Below are 17,952 nucleotides of genomic sequence, written 5' to 3'. Positions count from 1 at the left end.
TTTGCATTTGAATAACATGCTTAGAGACAAGTGGAAGTTCTTAAGATTTGTAAAATTGCAAATTCGTTTCATATAAATGTGCAGCTCATGAGGGCGTTTGTCAAAAAGAAAGGTCAATGTGAAGGGATTACAGATTACTTTTTATGTATTGATGGCTGGGCAATGAACCTTCATTGCTAGTTTGGTGGCTATAAGATGAGATAATTATTCATATCTAGACATAGATTCAGATTTTCTCACCATCTTTTACCAGCAAAGTCATTAAACAAGTTTTTATTCGATTTATTTATTATATTCATTTAGTCGGAGAGATAAATTCAAAGATTAAAATTTAAAAGCACCAGCATCAACCAAGGGCATCGTCCTTATTAAAAACTCTACTGCAATTGAGATTCGAACCAACAACCATTTAGTTGTTAGTCGAGATTTTTCGTCTTCGGCCACTCAGACGGATTTATACGATTTAGATTTCCGGATTATCTTGATGAAAGTATAGATGATTGATTGATATCCGTGAGAAAAGTGTTCCTCATATTCAATGTCATACCGCTGACTATAATTTTCTACCTGCTGTAATCGTGATGCTGCATGTGATTGAAATCACTCACGTGCACGGTTAGCGACGTTATGTTTGGAATTCATCATTCTTGCAACGTCCAGGTACTTATTATCTGATTCTGTAAATTACATTTAATTATTATCCTTTTGCTTTAGTGTGCGTACGCATATTTCGCTAAAAGTGACTTGTCCTGGAGCAGAGTTGTTGCACTTACCTTCTGACATTTATAAAATTGTATACACACAAAGCAATATGAAAGCAATAAATATGTATCCGAATTTCCTGCCATTAATTACCTGGGCCTAATTTCTTGATGCATAATCATTGGAAATGTCTCGAATTCATATATCAATTACAAAGTCATTGTCTTAAATGATATATTGTGTTCAAAAACAGGGGGAATCTGTATTTTTAAAACGTGTACTTCAAATGTCAATCTAACCTTGTTTTTATATGTTAAGAAGAGTTAGGCAAGATCCCTAAACGGCAATTCTCTCTGCGAAGGCACATTTAACGGTCGTGTCGTAGAGTAGGGATAGGAGTCTCGTCTCCTGTTGTCCAAAATGGTCGGTTTTGCATGCTTTCCCATCTCGAAAAAGAATAAAAATCACAAGATAAGACTGTAATGCGATTTCACTTACGACAAACGTATAAAATGGGCGACATCGTGTTATCGATTCCAAATATTTAGCATATCAACGAAAATTCTTAAAAGTTTATATTTTAAAAATGTGATATATTTATTTTTTAGTTGATATTTCTATATAATATTATACATTTATTCTTAAAGTGTTTTTCTAGACTTATTTAAAAGATGGAAAAAATTTTTGTTGAAAAATTTTATTATGAAAAGAAAAACATAATAATAATAAAAAAAGTGAAAGTAGTAAAAATCTACAAAAGTCTAAATGTTTTCATGAAGGGGAATTAAATATAAAATTGTTTAAAAAAATAACGTATATAATAAAAAAATATATATAAAAAGTATAATGTTATAATAAAATATTCACAAATTGCAAAACAAATTTTGGAAATTGTTTTTAAACTTGTGGGGGAAAAAATTGTAGTGTATTTTTTTTTTTTTTTTTTTTTTTTTTATTTGATAACAATTATTCAATTCAACAATTATTATATTTTTTTGTAATTTTTTTATTTTTTTTCCTTCTTTGAATTTTTGGCTTTATTTTGTTGTGTGTGATCTCTTTAAAATATTGAGTTTTACATTTATGTATTTACGTATGTATTGTGTATATTGGTAGTATATATATAAAATACTATTATGCAATTGTATATAAAACATTTACCTATTTTTATCTCTATTATTCATTATAAGAGTTCAAAAGTTCAGTTTGTTTATAGTAAATTTTTTATTTAACCGGCTGAGAATTGAAATATCTTTTCTCTGGTTTGTTTTTAGTCATTTTTCGGTTTTTTATCGAATTAATGTAACGACTCAATAACATTGAAAAATTAATCAATATCGAAGGTTTATGGGTATGATGGTCACACTAGAATTTTTCTTTCATTTATAATACATGTATACAATTTATTTATAAAATATATACATATATATATTCTCTGTCCATCCCTATATGTCGTCTATAGTGGTAATACCAAAAAAAAAAAAAAAAAAACAAAAAAAAAGGAGAAAGGAAAGCCGAAATTTTGCTTAGTTGACACCCAACAAAACCACACGATATTTAAAAAGATCTTCCTTCAATCATAACAACGCCCACAAAACAACAATCCATATTCAGAGTCATTTAAAGGGGAAAATGTAACTTTTACTTAGTAGTAGCGTGGGGTAATAAGCATTTGAAAAAACATTGGAAGACAAATTCTATTTTTTTTTTTTTTTTTTAATCATTTGATTAAGGCTTTGAAAATTTGTAATATATCGTAAAAAACTTATTTTGCTCTTTACTAGATTGGTGGATCATTAACGATACCATCCGTGCGGCATAAGCTCAACAATCTTTAATTACAAATGGAAGTGAGAATAACAACGTTGGGAATTTAATAAAAATCAAATCACGAATAAAGATCTCGGGAACTCGGGACCATACTTACGACCCATAACAAATATATAGAAATTATGAAATTAAAAAAAAAGTAAAGTCGTGTTAATTCGTGAGCAGAGTTAATTCTGCATTCGACTTATGCATGAGTTGGATAAATATCGGTTGCATGCTTTAAAGAAGTTGTACTGCATATAATGGTTATCAACTCATTAATTACGCAAAGCATTTATTTAGGTTTAAAATCAAAACTACAAAGATTTTACTCCACATCATAAATTATTAGATTGTTGATGGAAATATTTTGTTTTTTTTTTTTCTCTTTTGCTTAAAAAACAACAATCACAAGGGCTATAGGTGATCATGATCAGTTTGAATTCGTGAAATGTAAACGTAAACGAATACTTGTTAGTAGAAAAGCGAGGAAAAAACCGCAACAATTCGAGTTTGAAAATGGAAAAGTTAACGAAATCGAATCAAGTCTATAAGACAGAGATATAAAGGGCGTTGCCGCAACAATTCGATCGGAATTGTACATATTGATCGAAAGGGAAATAAATTGTTATCGATCGAGCATGGCACGATTACGTTTGAGTTTATCGTCATTGTAGTTATTCAAGATCTAGAGATGAGAATTGTTTCAAATTTCATATCTCCCTCGTCCTTTTTTTGATCGTGCATCACATTAACCGGGAAGTTAGTGATGTCTGTAATGATGTAACGATTCTCAGCCGTTAAAGAAAAATTGCAGTAAATATATATTTGCCAAAGTGAAAACAAACAAACAAACAAACGATTAGATTCCCTTGTATGCGATGCAATATAAATATAGAATTTATTTTATTTATTTATTTATTTATTTATTTATGTATTTTTTTTTTTTTTTTTTTTGTTATTGTTACCTCTTAAGTTTCTTTTCACTACAGACTTCCCGTTTACGTAATGTAATACATTTCACTATGTGGAGATTTTTGTAAACAGCAGACGAGAAAGTTTTATAATATGAATTAAGTTACAACCGTTTAACAGGAAATTTTCGAGGTTAGAGAGAAAAAGTATATAATAAATAATAAAATTTCTTTGGCACCCGGCTTTAGAGGTGTGCCCTCGAAACATTATCATATTTGTAGAAATTTTGAATAAAATATTCTATAAACTTAATGTCATTTCATAAATGCTCTTAGTACACCTACAAATTTTTCATAGCGCAGCTAGATAAGGAGCTTAAAGAGGAGATATATGAAATTTTTAACAGATTTTTCATCATTACAACTGTAATCGCAATTCTTCTGGGTACAATGCGTTGTCTTTTTTAACGATGATTTTTATCCATTATTTTCGATGTGGAAAGTGAAAAAAAAAGTAAGTAAGTAAATAAGTGAAAATTTTATCTTTCACATGGCTTAGCTGTTATCTGTTTACATTTTAGGAAACTTTAAAAGAATAAGATTAGTGCTCGGTTGTGCTCTAAATAAATTATCAATATAAAAAGGGATTTATTTATAATTATGCGGCACTTTGTATGCTTTCATAGTGTAAAGCAATAATCCGTCGAACTAAACCGACTTTATTTTCAATATTTTTTCGTCCTTATGCGTTTTTTTTTTTTGTCTTTATGCGTTGCCATATGTATATATATTTATGCTCAGTCATATATACACATACATATATGTAAATATAAAAATATATATATATCCAACCCTTTTGCACACTGTCTTTTTTACCCGACTTTGAAATAACACTATTGAACAATAAAAACAAATATACTTTTTTATATATATATATATATATTTTTTTTTTTTGTTCTAGCAAGAATCCAAAAAAAAAAAAATTTTTTTCTTTTTAATTCCAATTATGATTTTGTTACTGAATTAGCCTACTATGGGGAAGACGTGAATTTGATTATGCCTTTTTTCTTTGATCTGAACGCGACATTTCATTATTCAATATTTACTTTGTATTCGAGTGTTCAGTTCGTAGGGCCCAATAAATAATTTCAATAAAGTTCTAAAAGTTGATGTTCATTGAAAAAATTGAAAAATTTCATGTTGAGAGCACTAGCATGAAACAAGTTTCGAACAATTACAACGCAAGCTTGGTTTCTTCCAGTCTTGCGTATTAGCTTTGATTATGCGATTTTTGAGCGCGCGAAGCTTATGCTGTTGCTTCTTAGCGGCGCCGCGCTTCAATAATTCACGAAATTTGCGGAGAAAAACCGAAAAGGCCGATAGACCTGTCGATATGTTATAGATTGAAATTTAAACTTGAAAGCCAAGAGAAGATGGCGAAGAATGATTTTGTTTAGGATGTTATTGAAGAAATGCAACGTGCGCAATAAACGTGCACGCTTGTTATCAAGTTTTTCTTTATATATTGTACTTATGGACTGAATTTTTATTTGACATTAATTTTAATCTTTTTTTTTTTTTTTTTGTAATAAAAATATATTATTTTTGTTATACAAATATGTAATGTGTAATGTTGTCATTACGTGTTTTTTTTTTTTTTTTTTTTTTTTTTTTTTTTTTTTTTTTTTTTTTTGGAAACTATGTAAAGTTTTTTCATCTAAGGTTGTAGAATATATCCCCAAATTTACTATATGTCGGATTTATTTGGCTCCATGGTTATCCAAGGAGCGCATCTACCTTGTAAAAAAAAAAAAAAAAAAAAAAAAAAGAGTTGGATATGCATATATATAATGCTGCGTTTCTGTCTTTTTTTTTTTAATTATTCATTCTTCTTGTGTTTTTTGTTTTTTATTTTTTTTGTTAGTTTCTTTTCTTCCTATTTTTATTTTTGTTCTCATCATTTTCTCGCACAAAAAAATCAATTCTTTGTTGAACTTAAGCCACTTAACTTGCAAAAGGATACACATCTGCATATTTAATTTAACAAACATTTATGTGTTTGAGTAAAAATTTGTTGTTAAAAGTTTTCCTTTTTGCTTTTTCTAGATAATATTTTTTATAAATTCATAATTTATGTCGTAAAAATATCTTAAACTTAGCCTTAAAAGAATTTTAGTATTTCGACAATTTGTGCAATTAGCACCGATGCTCCCACAGCCGCTATGCACTAAAGTAGTGGTTGTGGTATTTGTTATAGCCATGGTATCGATAGTTATTGTTGCATTATTTAAATCTTTGAAAACTTGCACTGTATTTTGGTTTTGAAGTAGCACCAACTTTTTATTTCTATTTTCGCTATTATCCGCAACATCATCATCATCATCACCATGATCATCATTATCGTTATCATTTGTTGTTATTCGATGCGGTTGTTGTTTTTGAGAGCAATTTTCTTGTTGTTGTTGTTGTTGCTGCTGCTGCTGCTGCTGCTGTAATAATAGTAGTAGTTGTTGCTGTTGCTGCTGTTGTTGTTGTTGTTGTTGTTGTTGTTGTTGTTGTAATAATGGTAGTGCTGGTTTAATGCCCACTTGTGTTGGCCATAAATATTTTCGCATTGCAAAACGTCATTGACATCTTATACATTGCTAGTGACAATGTTCCGTTACATCGACAATAACGGATTTCTTCCAGCAGAATAGGAAATAACCCAAGCCAGCACCCAATACAACGGCCATACATAACCACACGTTATAAGTCATAAATATTAACATTAGAAAAAAGGACACTGTAACTTGCACCATGTGCAAGAATGTTTGATATAAATGACTCAGTGACAACATGCTGGGACTGCAAAGAATATATAAAAAATGAATATATATATATATATATATATATATATATTAATATATCAATAATATACGATATCACATATAGTTGATTCACTCGATTGCACAATAGAAAATAATATCTTAGCACAAAGGATCTTCTCTTAGCGTGTTAGGTGTTGTTTTGCTTTTTAATTATATCGTAACATTTAATTTATTGCGTCTCGTAAGTGAATCCGTTTCAAAAATCATGCAAAATTTCAAATGTAAAATAATTTGTAAGCTTTCACTAAATGTCTCGTTCAATTGACTGACCCCTGAGCGAAAAGTATTCCCAAGATCAATACTTTTCTAATGAAATTTCCTCTTTGTGCGTTTGCGATTTATATGCGATTTTATAATGAAATTGCAAATCATTGAATTCCATTTGATATGTAATTGCGATATGAGAAAATTTACGCACCAATATTATCTCATCAATTTATTTAAAGCGAACGAAAAGCGGCGCTGCTGGCTTTAAAGTAAAGTATATACAATATTTTATGTCTCACGTAAAAGTATCATGCGAGAAAATATCGTTAATAGCAAGTATGGGATAAAATTGTAATGCGGCCAACAACAACAACTACTTAGATAAACAAAATTAAATTAAATGAACTATAAAACAATGATTGCAAAGGTAAACTAACTAAGCGACAAAAACAATCAACAAACAATCGTATATTTTCGATTTATCATTTATCTAAGGCACAGATGAGGATAACACGTGACACGTGGAGACGTACACACTTGCTTTACTCGGTGTTGTAAAATTCAAGGATTAGCAAATTCGCATAAAGTATTAAAGCAATGGCGTTAGTGTTCTACACACAAATTACAATTGCGTAGAAAGCACGACCGACTTGAATGTAGAGAAAGAGAGAGAAAGAGAGAGAGAGAGAGAGAGAGAGAAAGAGAGAGAGAGAGAGAGAGAGAGAGAGAGAGAGAGAGAGAGAGAGAGAGAACGATATAAATGACAAGGATACTTGTAAATTAATTCAAGCAAAACATTAAAATCAATTGAATACCAGCGCAAAACAATACACATACACATATAAATAGTGAGAAATTGATAAATCGTAGAGTGAAAACGATTTAAGCTGTTTTCATATGCAAATATCTACCGCTAAGGATGTTATGAACATAAAAGCGATATTCGCCTGTAAGTAAAGATACATTTCACATAGAGTTAAAGACTTAAAGAATAATAGAGATGCAAGGAAATGTACAAAAATAATTGCCCAACAATCCAACATTTGACTATGAAAAGTCATTATTGATTCTTTCACAATTTGTGCGTACTCAGGAACTATGGCTTACAAATACTTGTAAAGAAAAGTGTAACTTCAACTGATTCTTTAGCGGTGAAAAAAGGAGACGTATAGGGAACGCACTAGACATTGGTATTGAGATTAGGAAGAAAATTGGTTTAATAGAGTAGCTGTAGTAGCTGTGTAGAAAGTGTTGAGATATTTTATTATTGATTGCTATTTTTGTAGCCATCGCGGAGTAATGAACGTTTGGTCACAACAACGTTTGCAAATACCCAGAAGAAGCTCCAGAGACGCCATTAGTTTTATATATATATATATATGATTAATCAGATACAAATTCTGAATCGATGTAACCATGTTGATTGGTAACCCTGTGTTAAGACACTTGTAAACATTCTCTTGTCTGCAAGAATAAAGTTATCGGCTTAAAATTTGGCAGAGACCTTGAAAGTTCTTGCATGTAGATTGGTATTAAGAATGGGTCAAATCGATCGAAGTATCCATGTACAGTGTCATGTAAACTGAGAACGCCTCCATTTTCCAAAAGACAAAAAAAAACAACCGTTTTTTGCCCATTACTCACAAGCTAGATTAGATAACCTATATCTATAACCTATAACCAGCCACTCCCATTTAATATTATAGAACAAGAAATTTTTTTTTTTTTAGGGCAACAATTGTTATGAGCTTCTGGCGTTGTCAAGATACAGTCATTTTGCTGTCTTTGATGAACTATTAAAAAATCAGGATTTTCTTACGAAAAGAGTTCTATGTCTGCCTCTTTTGAAATCGGCTTTGCCACATATTAAGAGAGTTTTGCATAGAGCGAAACAAAAGGCAGTTATTCGCTACACACTAGAAGAAATCAAATATTCCCCATCTAAGTCTCTATATTTTTGTCATGAATGGAAAGGTATTTACGGATCAATGGCTTTCAACTACGTTACTGGATTATGGATCCAATCTATTTCCAAACAAATCAAAAAAAAAAAAAAAAAAAAAAAAAAAAGGTATACACGGTGTGACATTGTCATAATAGAAGGTAAGCTCGTTTCCCCTGATCAATTGTGATAATTTTTTTTTTTTTTTTTTGTTTATCGCTTGGCATAATCAGATCCTCTTAATATACTCAATCCTTTCAGTAACGCTATGTAAGCTATTTGCTGATAGAAGTCCCGTCAATCATTCGCAATTCGTCCGGCATTCAAGCCTCGAACCTTTTTGTCTACACAAAAGATATCTGTAATGATATCTGATTGTTTAGCAATGTCATGGCTGCTTAAAACCCAGTTTTCTTTGGATTTTCGCGGTTTTTTTTTTTTTTTTTGTAAGATTTCATTGATTTTTCCAGCAGGGAAGCGAGAAAACCATCCATACGCTGGTGCGTTCAATAAGTCATCGTAATCCAGGCCTGCGTAGCGTTTTAATGTTTTTTTTTTTTTTTTTTTTTTCCTAATGGAATTTTTGACATGATGATGATGAATTACAAATATATCTGCACGAAAATTGTAGAAACGAGTATTAATAATATAACGCATTTCGATTGATAAATTTTCTAAAATTTAATATAAAGCCAAACAACTTTGCAAAGGAGAAGTATAATACCTCTTCAGATCGTATTAAATGCATAGATGTTGGGTTAACGAAATTTTTAATTTATATCATATGCAATCCTCGATAGACACTATTAACTTTGGCAGTTCGTGTAGCAATAATGCAAAGTACAAGTATTTGTAGTAAATACGTGTAAAGTAATTCTGAATAGGAGAACAACTTGTTGATTACTTTCGTATGCATATAAATATTGAGTGTATTTGATAATATATATAGAAAAGATGAATAAAAGGAAATTATAAGAGAGACGTAAATGTGCAATGTGTGTACGCAATACATACTTAAACAAAAATATGACTGTAAAGGATTTCATTTGAAGATAGAAGAAACAATAAACTAAATTGAAGGGTTTAACTATATATATTGAATACAACACACATAGTGAATAAGATAAACGTAGGGTAGGAATATTTATTTGTGAACACTGACACGTATGAATACATTGCACCCTTCATGAATTCATAAGCGATTTCATTTGAAAATGCTAAGGCAATAGAGTTTGTAGATTCGATAAAAATGTATTTCCAATAAGTAAGAAAACTAAATATTCGACTACCGTTAAATTTCGTAGGTACAACCACTTTTATCATGCAAAAAAAAAAAAAAAAAGAAGAAAAGAAGAAATCTCATGTGGGCGTGGTCGCTCTTTTCAATTTTTGTAAAAGTGCTTTAGCATCATCCGCACAGAATACACGTGAAAATCTCTTTCGTCGCATGCCTTAATTATACCGTAGGTTATGAGCAATGAGTACAAATACCGTTTCTTGCCTGCGTGCAAGAGCTTCTCAAAGTTTTGCGAAATTTGAAACCATTATCTTCGTAGTTGATTGTTCGTAACCATAAAAGCATTGAGGGACGGGCAATCATATTTTCAATATCCGATTCAGAATCCGATGTTGATCTATTACTTATAGCATCTTCAGCAAAGCTTCTATTATTTGAATGTTTTCTCATCCTTCGCGGTTGTGTATGAAAAAGTCAAAGTAACATATATTTCAAGTATTGTAAAATAACTATAATGGCGATGCCTGAGCTCCGAGTTCTACATTTATGTGAGAGGCAATAATGAAATTTCTGATGAATACCTGAGGGCTTATAGTGAGTTTTCATTCGGATTGAAGTGTACACGACGTTATTCCCGACTGTTTGTTATCCAAATCGAGGCCTAGAATTTGCATCGACATTTTTCAGATCCGTATATATTATGTATGTAATATCTAGGAGGACTTGGGATAGACCCATCCATTTCATCCCGTTCATCTTATATTCTTGTGCTCAACCTGTACATTACAATTTTTGAGATATTTCGATGAAATTTGTTAGATTGGCCTGCGTTGGCCCAAGCACGAACGCTATTAAGAGCAGCTCGAATCGGAGCAACTTTTCGACCGCATCCTATATAACGCCTTATTTTAAAATGTCGTTATATGAGCATCCCGTAGACGATGCGGGATACTTAATGGTGAATCGCGAGACGACTACAAAAACATTGTTTGATAAAACGTTTTCCGGCTATATTGAATGGACTCAGTACTATATCATACGAATCTAGGCCCATACGCAACTATTAGATGGAAAACGTAACAAAGAAATCCGCAACACTACACCCTAGAGCCAGATGCAAGCCATCTTGGAATCTACAAGATTGATGAATTTGAGGTGAAGAGATAAAAAATGTTGCATATACGCGTTTTGCGGAAGAGTGTCAACGTTTACATTGATCGTTGGTACGAGGAATCCCACGGTAGATAGAAGGATAATTAAGGATGATTAGCCTCGAAGAGCTATCACGATTTAAATTTCATTCATCGCATTGTGCTGAGAGTGCATTCAGCTGAGAGTGCCCAATACAAATGCCAGCTGGGAGGTAGTTAGGCAAGTGATCAGGAGGAACTCCTTAAAAATTGAATACTCCTAAGAAAGGTTTAATACTGGGTGTGCGACCTCGGTCATCATCACTCGTATTCCTCCGCCCATTAACAATAGAGGGATAGAGATTTCAGTTGTGAATTAGCAAAATCGACGCCATTAGATTGCAGAGAGTATGAAGCGTAGCTACTGCTTTTTGCTGATAAAGTGATGAATCGAATTAGATCGAATACGCTAATGTCTTTGTCGTCCAGATATTAAGTCTCTTTAAAGAGAACTCTGGACTCGGTGAGTGCGGCACTCGAAAGTGTACGCATGAATATATATATGGTTATTATACAGCGAAACCTTTAAGTGGCCTCGAGGGCGGTAAAACATAACATTTAATTGGTTAGGTTAAGGTAATGGAATACTAACGAATTATAATACATGCATGAGATGGTATGCCAACTAACACATATAAGCATATTTCTTTATATTATCCAAAATTTGTTTTAATATTTCATATATATATATATATATAAATTTCATATATATATACTTACGGTTGTTTATGTATAACTTCGCCCACATATCTAAACAAGTAATTGTTTTATGATTCGATGGACACCAAAGAAATTGTTGATGTTGGAATTTTTTGCACACACATATATATATATAGAGAATGTGATGATTTTGTTTTTTTTTTTTTTTTTTTTTTTTGCACGAAGAGAATATGAGAACGTAAAAATAAAGATGGAAAGAGAAGAGAAAACATATAATATATTAACATGAATATCATATGAGACACGAAAACATTGATTTTTTTTTTTTTTGTTTTTTTAAAAAAGGTTTAGTTTCGCGAACAAGGACTTACTGGACGCGAGCAGCAGAGTTTTGTGGTGTTACCGCTGAACTATTACCAGTTTCGGCACTTGTTTGGGGGGCCGTTACTGGACGATATTCCAATAAATTATAAGTTTTCCAGAACAGATATTCACGATAGTACTTGAGCCCCTCATACAGCAAGGCCAAAATAAAAACGGCAATAGCCGATCCGACCATACCCCAAACGGTAGTCACTTTCCAAAAATCAAATAAGATGATTTCATTACAACCGAAATGAAACTATAGCAAATAAAATGTTATTAATAATTAATTTGGCCTTTAATTATTTATCCGTATTATACTCACCGACATGGACATCATACTATGCATCATATGCATATTATCGCCGCCAATATTCCTCCCGCCGCCGCTCTCGTCCATACTATGCCCGCTGTGATGCATTGTACTGTGATGCATGTGCATATCGGCCGAACTTGTTGTTGTAGACATCATTTGCTGGTCCATGGCCCTTTCTGTAGCAGTATGCATAGGATGCATTAAATGATCTTTTTATAGGATTTTTTTTTTTGTTTTGAATATTACGAATTCATAAAAAATTAAACAAACAAAAATTTTCAATGAATTAAAAAAAAAAAGAAAGAAATTAAAATTAAATAAAAAAAAAAAATAAATAAAAAAGAAAGAATATTCATATCGATCATTTCATGGATGCCCTCAACTTTCATTTGGATCATTATAGGCTACGTTCATTACATATATTAGATCTTGTGATATTTACTCTAATTTGTGGATAGAAATTTGTCAAATATCGTCACTTTGACAATTCGTGCTCGTGTCATTTCTATTCATGAACAAAATTCATTTTCGGTTGATACCATACCCATCCAAAATATTGCGGTTCCGCTGGTGACAATATTCAAACATGTTTGCATATAACCGCAACCCTCACATGTCATGTAACTTCATTGCCATAAATCACGTCAACAAAGATGACAATTTTAATCGTGAACGGCCAAGAAGGCTATTTTTTATTTATTTATTTATTTTTTTTTTTTTGAAGCTCTTTGATTTCGTTAGTAAGTAACGTTGACGTATTTAATCAAGCAATAATAATAAAACCCAAGTGTTATGTGAACTTGGCCGGTTAATGGCGGTTAAGTCCTTTTTTCGCTTCTCTATTCCATGCGATATGGAAATCGTGCAATCGTCACTTTTTTGAAAGCGAAATCCGATTGTGCCTAAATAGGTGATGAGCAAGTACGGTCTCGGGGTACGTAAATAGCACAACACACTTCATTATGAAAAATTTTTGAAAATGTTTTTGTCACTAAACAAACATAAGAATTCATTGAGATAAATCGACAAAAGTTTGAATATATGCTCTTTAGGCAATGCTGTAGTATCTGGGCAGAAATGGGAATAATTGGTCACGCTTACCCTATATTGTAAGGCATCAAACCTAGACTTTTTTCAATACGCGCGTTATAAAGGCGCAGAAGCAAGCTTCAAAAGCCGCCTTAAACTTCATAAACTCTTGGTCAGTTTCGAATTCAAAATGCAGCTGAGCATACTCGTCCATCGGTTCGGTCCGTCTGCCGATATGTGTAGTATCTATGATAAACCTTTTCAAAATGAAGATATTTTAAAAGAATTTAAGAACGGTCTAAACCGGTCCGAAAAACACGTCTACAACATCCACATTTCTCTATAAAATCAAGACTGAGAAAATCTTTATTCTCGACGTTTTTTGCTTATTGCTTATAAGCTACAGTAGGCACATGATATAAATTTCCATTAAAAAAATTATTGTACAAAAATAGAGAAATTGAAAAAAAAAATCAACCACGCCCACTTATCATTATTATGAAGTATGTAAATTTATATTTTTCCATTTTTTTTCCATTTTTTTTTTTTTTTTTTTTTTTGAAATTTTTAATAGGATAACGGTGATGGGTGCAAAAGATTCGGTCACAACCGGATAATGTATTTCTTACTTGCTTTTTGTTATTTTTTTTTTTTTTTTGGTCTCGCTTTATTTTGTTCAAGTCAAGTAGCATGCTCGCTTCTGCAGCAGCATTATAAACTCTTTAGCACGAGTAGTTTAATAATCTAACTGTTTCATCCGCCGTTCTCTCTTCCTGGTGTAAATTAAAAATAATGTTTCTTTTTTGCAGTAGTAGTGCAACGAAATTCTCCACCCACTGTAACTTTTAACAAGAGTGCGCATTAATTAAACACACAAATACAATCAAAACTGAAGTGTATGAGTATTTTTATTAAAAATTTGCGCCTATTTTCTATGGGCTATTTTTCGCAACAATTCGAGAACACACATACTCTATACACAACACACAGCAAGCAAAGCAAGAAAAATGAAAAAGAATACGGAATACCGCATAAGTAGTGGTAGACAATATTGTCAACTAGCAAAAAAAAAAAAAAAAATTAAAATAAAAAAATAAAAATAAAAAAAAAATCCTTTAATAATGAATTTAAAAAGTTTTTATTCAAAAGTTTTGCTTTAAATTTGTCTTACTTACGTTTTCATAGATGTATTATGCGAATCGTGTATGTTGTGAAAAAAAAAAAATTAAATAAATAAGAATAAAAAATAATAGCCAGGCAAGGTCGACCATTAAATAGCCTATATCGCCTCGCCTAATATCATTTTCGTGATAATGAACCAAAAATGATGCTCCGCTCCAAGTCTAGAACCTGATAACCCATATACGGGTTAGGGCACAACAAAACTGACAGTTGACCAAAGACCAATTTGTGCCTCAAATATCTTAAAAATTCGACAATTTTATTATGTGGACGATTAAGTTGTCCAGCGAGTGGTTATAAGGGGAAGGAGGTTCAAAAAAAGTATCTGATCCAGTCTTAGCTTTTTCACATCCAAATTACATCAAATGTCGAAATACTATTACAGAATGATTTTTGTCAAGACATTTCGAAATTTGTTTTCTTTCCAATTAAAATAAGGCGTTATATGAGGAATAGTCGCAAGGGTGAACCGGTCCAGTTCATTGTTAATAGAGCTTGCCCTTGGGTCAAAAAACATGTGAACTTTCGTCAAAATGTCGTAAAAGTTGAGATCCGTAGGTCAAGCACATCGGCGAACAGGCAAACTTAGGCGAAAGGAAGATGGTCAGTACATACATCTGTACAAACTTAATGTATCACAAATGGTATACGATATAATGATTCTCCCTCTATAGCCATTTACGAGGTGAGTTGAAAAAGGTATTTTAAATGTCGTCGGCTATGTACATTCGATCTTTGATTTTTTTTTTTTTTTTTTTTTTTTTTTTTTGGTTGGACATTACCAGCCATTCAAGAATCTGTATTAAATGTCGGGTCTACTTCGAAAAAAAAAAAAAAAAAAAATGTTAATAAGCGATAGAAAATCTTCGCGACAAGCGGAAAAAATGTTAATGACGATACGTGCCCTTGACGCCCGAACACTTGAACGTTGAAGCAGTAAAGAAAATTGTTATAAAGAATCGTCGAATAGCTATTAAAGAAGTTGCTGATGAGGTCGGCATATCTGGGGTTGTTAAATGAGTCATCATCAATTGATGACGACACATGAGTATTTGTTTATGATGTCGAAATCAAAGTTCAATCAGTCCAACCGGCCAGAAGCGGCCAGAAATGCTACCAGACTAGAAAAACACGTCAAGCAGTTTGGTCAAATTTGAAGGTTTTCCTCGCTCTTTTCTTCGATTATAATGGCAGATCGGTCGTGCGGTCAGTGAGAAATATTACCCGCATGAGAAAAACGCCCGGCGAAATTATGAAGCAATCAGTCATCAGATATTGCTTTAATGCTTGTTCGTAACTTGTTGGCCGAAAACGATATCGTAATCGTGCCTCATTACCGGTATTCACCGGACTTGAGCCCATGAAAGAACGAGATTTTGCCACGGTTAAGGATATAAAGCTTGCATCGCCGGAAGAGCTCAAAGCCGTACCAAAAATGGGGCGTATCAGATATGCTTCAAAAATCGGAAAAAGTGTTGGCACAAGTGTACTGCATCTAAAGGAGATTACTTCGAAGGGGACAAACATAGATGTTGACGCATAAGCAAATGTTTTTCGAAAAAAAAAAAAGGACTTCTTTGTTTTTTTTAAACACACCTCGTAGAAGTGAATTGATAGTCTAACATGATATCGTAATAGAAATTTAGTTAAAATATATTTTAACAAAGTGATTAAATATCAAATACATATGAATATCGTTTTCTCTCGCCATTAAACGCGCAACAATTTTATCCTTTTTCCCTCCATTTCCTTTTTTGATGGATATGAACTATGCAGATTTATATTTTTCGTTTTTTTTTTTTGAATATTTCATAACAAAACGATGATGAGTATAAAGGATTCGCTCACAAGTGAATATAATTTTTTTATTTTTTGTCTTTAATATCGTGGGATAGCTCGATAACGAAAACTCGAAATCGAGCCCAGAGTCAAATTTGATAAGAAATATTGAAAACTACTATATGCCGATTAGTATTGAAGATAAGCCCGACTGCGGCAGACTGAGCCAGAGTGAGAACACCTCTGTTTTTCAAAGCAAAAAAAAAAAGAAAAAACAAATTGATTTCTTTGCTCATTAGTCGTAAATGCCAGCAGATATAATGATAAAAATTCCCAAGCATATTCTATGGACGATTCCATAGTAGGTGATCTTAAAAGTAGAAAAAAAAATCGCTTACACCCATCCAACGCTGTCAATATAGAACTTGCTTTAAAGATATGTATATATATATATATATATATATATATATATATATATATATATGATAGGAACTTCGATCATCATTGCCAAGCACTGTGAATAGAGGCGTGAAATTACTTCAATTGTGTCTATGATGGTCAGCTATTAGACTGATAGATTTATGCCATTATGGGAATGAAAAACAATACCCGCAGCAGAATTATGCGTAAACTCAATGCTTTTCTCTCTTTTACATTCTTGTTGGGCATAACGAGCGAATGTTTTGCATTGCAAGAGATGTACAATTTCGTTTTATACTAAGTTATCCTCTTACCATTCGCAAATCCTCTGCATAAATAAAGTTAATCTAATCATGTGTAATAAGCATCCAAATTACGTTAAATTTTTGAAAAATATAAAAGCGGATAAAAGAGCAGTAAATCAAAATATCAACAAACACTACAAATATAAAAAACAAAAAACAAAAAAACAAAATAAATAAATAAATAAATAAAAGGAAAGCAGAACAAGATTATTGGCTTAGAATAAATCTTTTGATGCTTGACGACGTTTGGTTTATGATTTTCATGATATTTACTAAAGAGGTTTTTTTCAATCCTTTTGTTAACGTATTTTCTAAAAATTGACAATTTTTGTTAATTTTTTATTTTTTATTTATTTATTTATTTTTTATTGCGAGAAAAATCAACAAAAAGAATTTTAAACATAATTTATATATGCATAATATGTATATAATAGGACTTTGAAGGTCCAATTATGTTAGTACAACGATAAGAAACATCAGCAGATTTCTAAAGCACTCTCGATGCGATTAAGTCGTTCAGTCGCTCAGTTATACATTTGACTAATGAAAAAGGAAACGTCTTCTAATGATTATGAATATTTAAGCGGACAGACAGAGCGAGAAACCTCTTCAGTTGCATAAATCATCAATCATTCTTACTCTTTAACGTGGGCAACGATTCGTTTCGTTTGTCTTCATATGCTTGCATTGCAAGAATGAGATATCAAAAGATCGACTAATAAGAGAACTAAATTAAAACCAAAAAGCAGGAGATATTTACCGTGATTGCTGTGTAAAGTGTGTTGGGAATGATCCATGTTATTATTTATTTATTAATTAATTTATTTATTTATTTATTAATATTATTATTTTAATTGTTGTTATTGTTATTGTTGTTGTTTATAGGAAGAAAAATCCGTTTATGTAAAGCAAAAGGAAAATCTGAAAAAAAAAACAAAAAAGATTTCAAAAAATAATCATAAAAATAAATTATATAAGTATGTTAATATGAGAAAATAAATAAATACATAAAGCAGGAGATATTTAC

The 17,952-nt window shown here is 31.6% G+C and overlaps 2 protein-coding genes across 5 annotated transcripts in view; both read right to left on the bottom strand.

Annotated features, from left to right (window-relative positions):
* Positions 1-5,337: 5,337 nt before the first annotated feature.
* On the bottom strand, positions 5,338-6,059 carry LOC119644571 (probable basic-leucine zipper transcription factor E). The gene is made up of 2 exons (XM_038044167.1): positions 5,970-6,059; positions 5,338-5,918 (listed from the first exon to the last, which is right to left on the bottom strand). Exons 1-2 carry the CDS (start codon positions 6,038-6,040, stop codon positions 5,528-5,530), a joined length of 462 nt encoding a protein of 153 aa, XP_037900095.1. The 5' UTR covers positions 6,041-6,059; the 3' UTR covers positions 5,338-5,527.
* LOC119644570 (high affinity copper uptake protein 1) overlaps positions 5,975-17,952 on the bottom strand; it is a 54,720-nt gene continuing 42,742 nt past the window's right edge. For 2 of the 4 annotated variants that reach the window (XM_038044163.1, XM_038044164.1), the window contains exons 2-6: positions 17,686-17,846; positions 12,220-12,419; positions 11,903-12,153; positions 11,592-11,621; positions 5,975-6,272 (exon numbers count right to left, since the gene is read on the bottom strand). In XM_038044163.1, coding sequence (XP_037900091.1) covers positions 6,071-6,272; positions 11,592-11,621; positions 11,903-12,153; positions 12,220-12,419; positions 17,686-17,722 — 720 coding nt within the window. In that variant the 5' untranslated portion in view covers positions 17,723-17,846 and the 3' untranslated portion in view covers positions 5,975-6,070. The remainder of the gene's footprint in view (positions 6,273-11,591; positions 11,622-11,902; positions 12,154-12,219; positions 12,420-17,685; positions 17,847-17,952) is intronic. The other 2 variants (XM_038044166.1, XM_038044165.1) reach the window with 2 other exon arrangements.

The sequence above is a fragment of the Glossina fuscipes genome, unplaced genomic scaffold (genome assembly GCF_014805625.2).
Source record: "Glossina fuscipes isolate IAEA_lab_2018 unplaced genomic scaffold, Yale_Gfus_2 0, whole genome shotgun sequence".
Lineage (NCBI taxonomy): Eukaryota > Metazoa > Arthropoda > Insecta > Diptera > Glossinidae > Glossina > Glossina fuscipes.
Note: the sequence above shows the minus strand (reverse complement) of the source record. Positions and strands in the feature narration are given on the sequence as shown.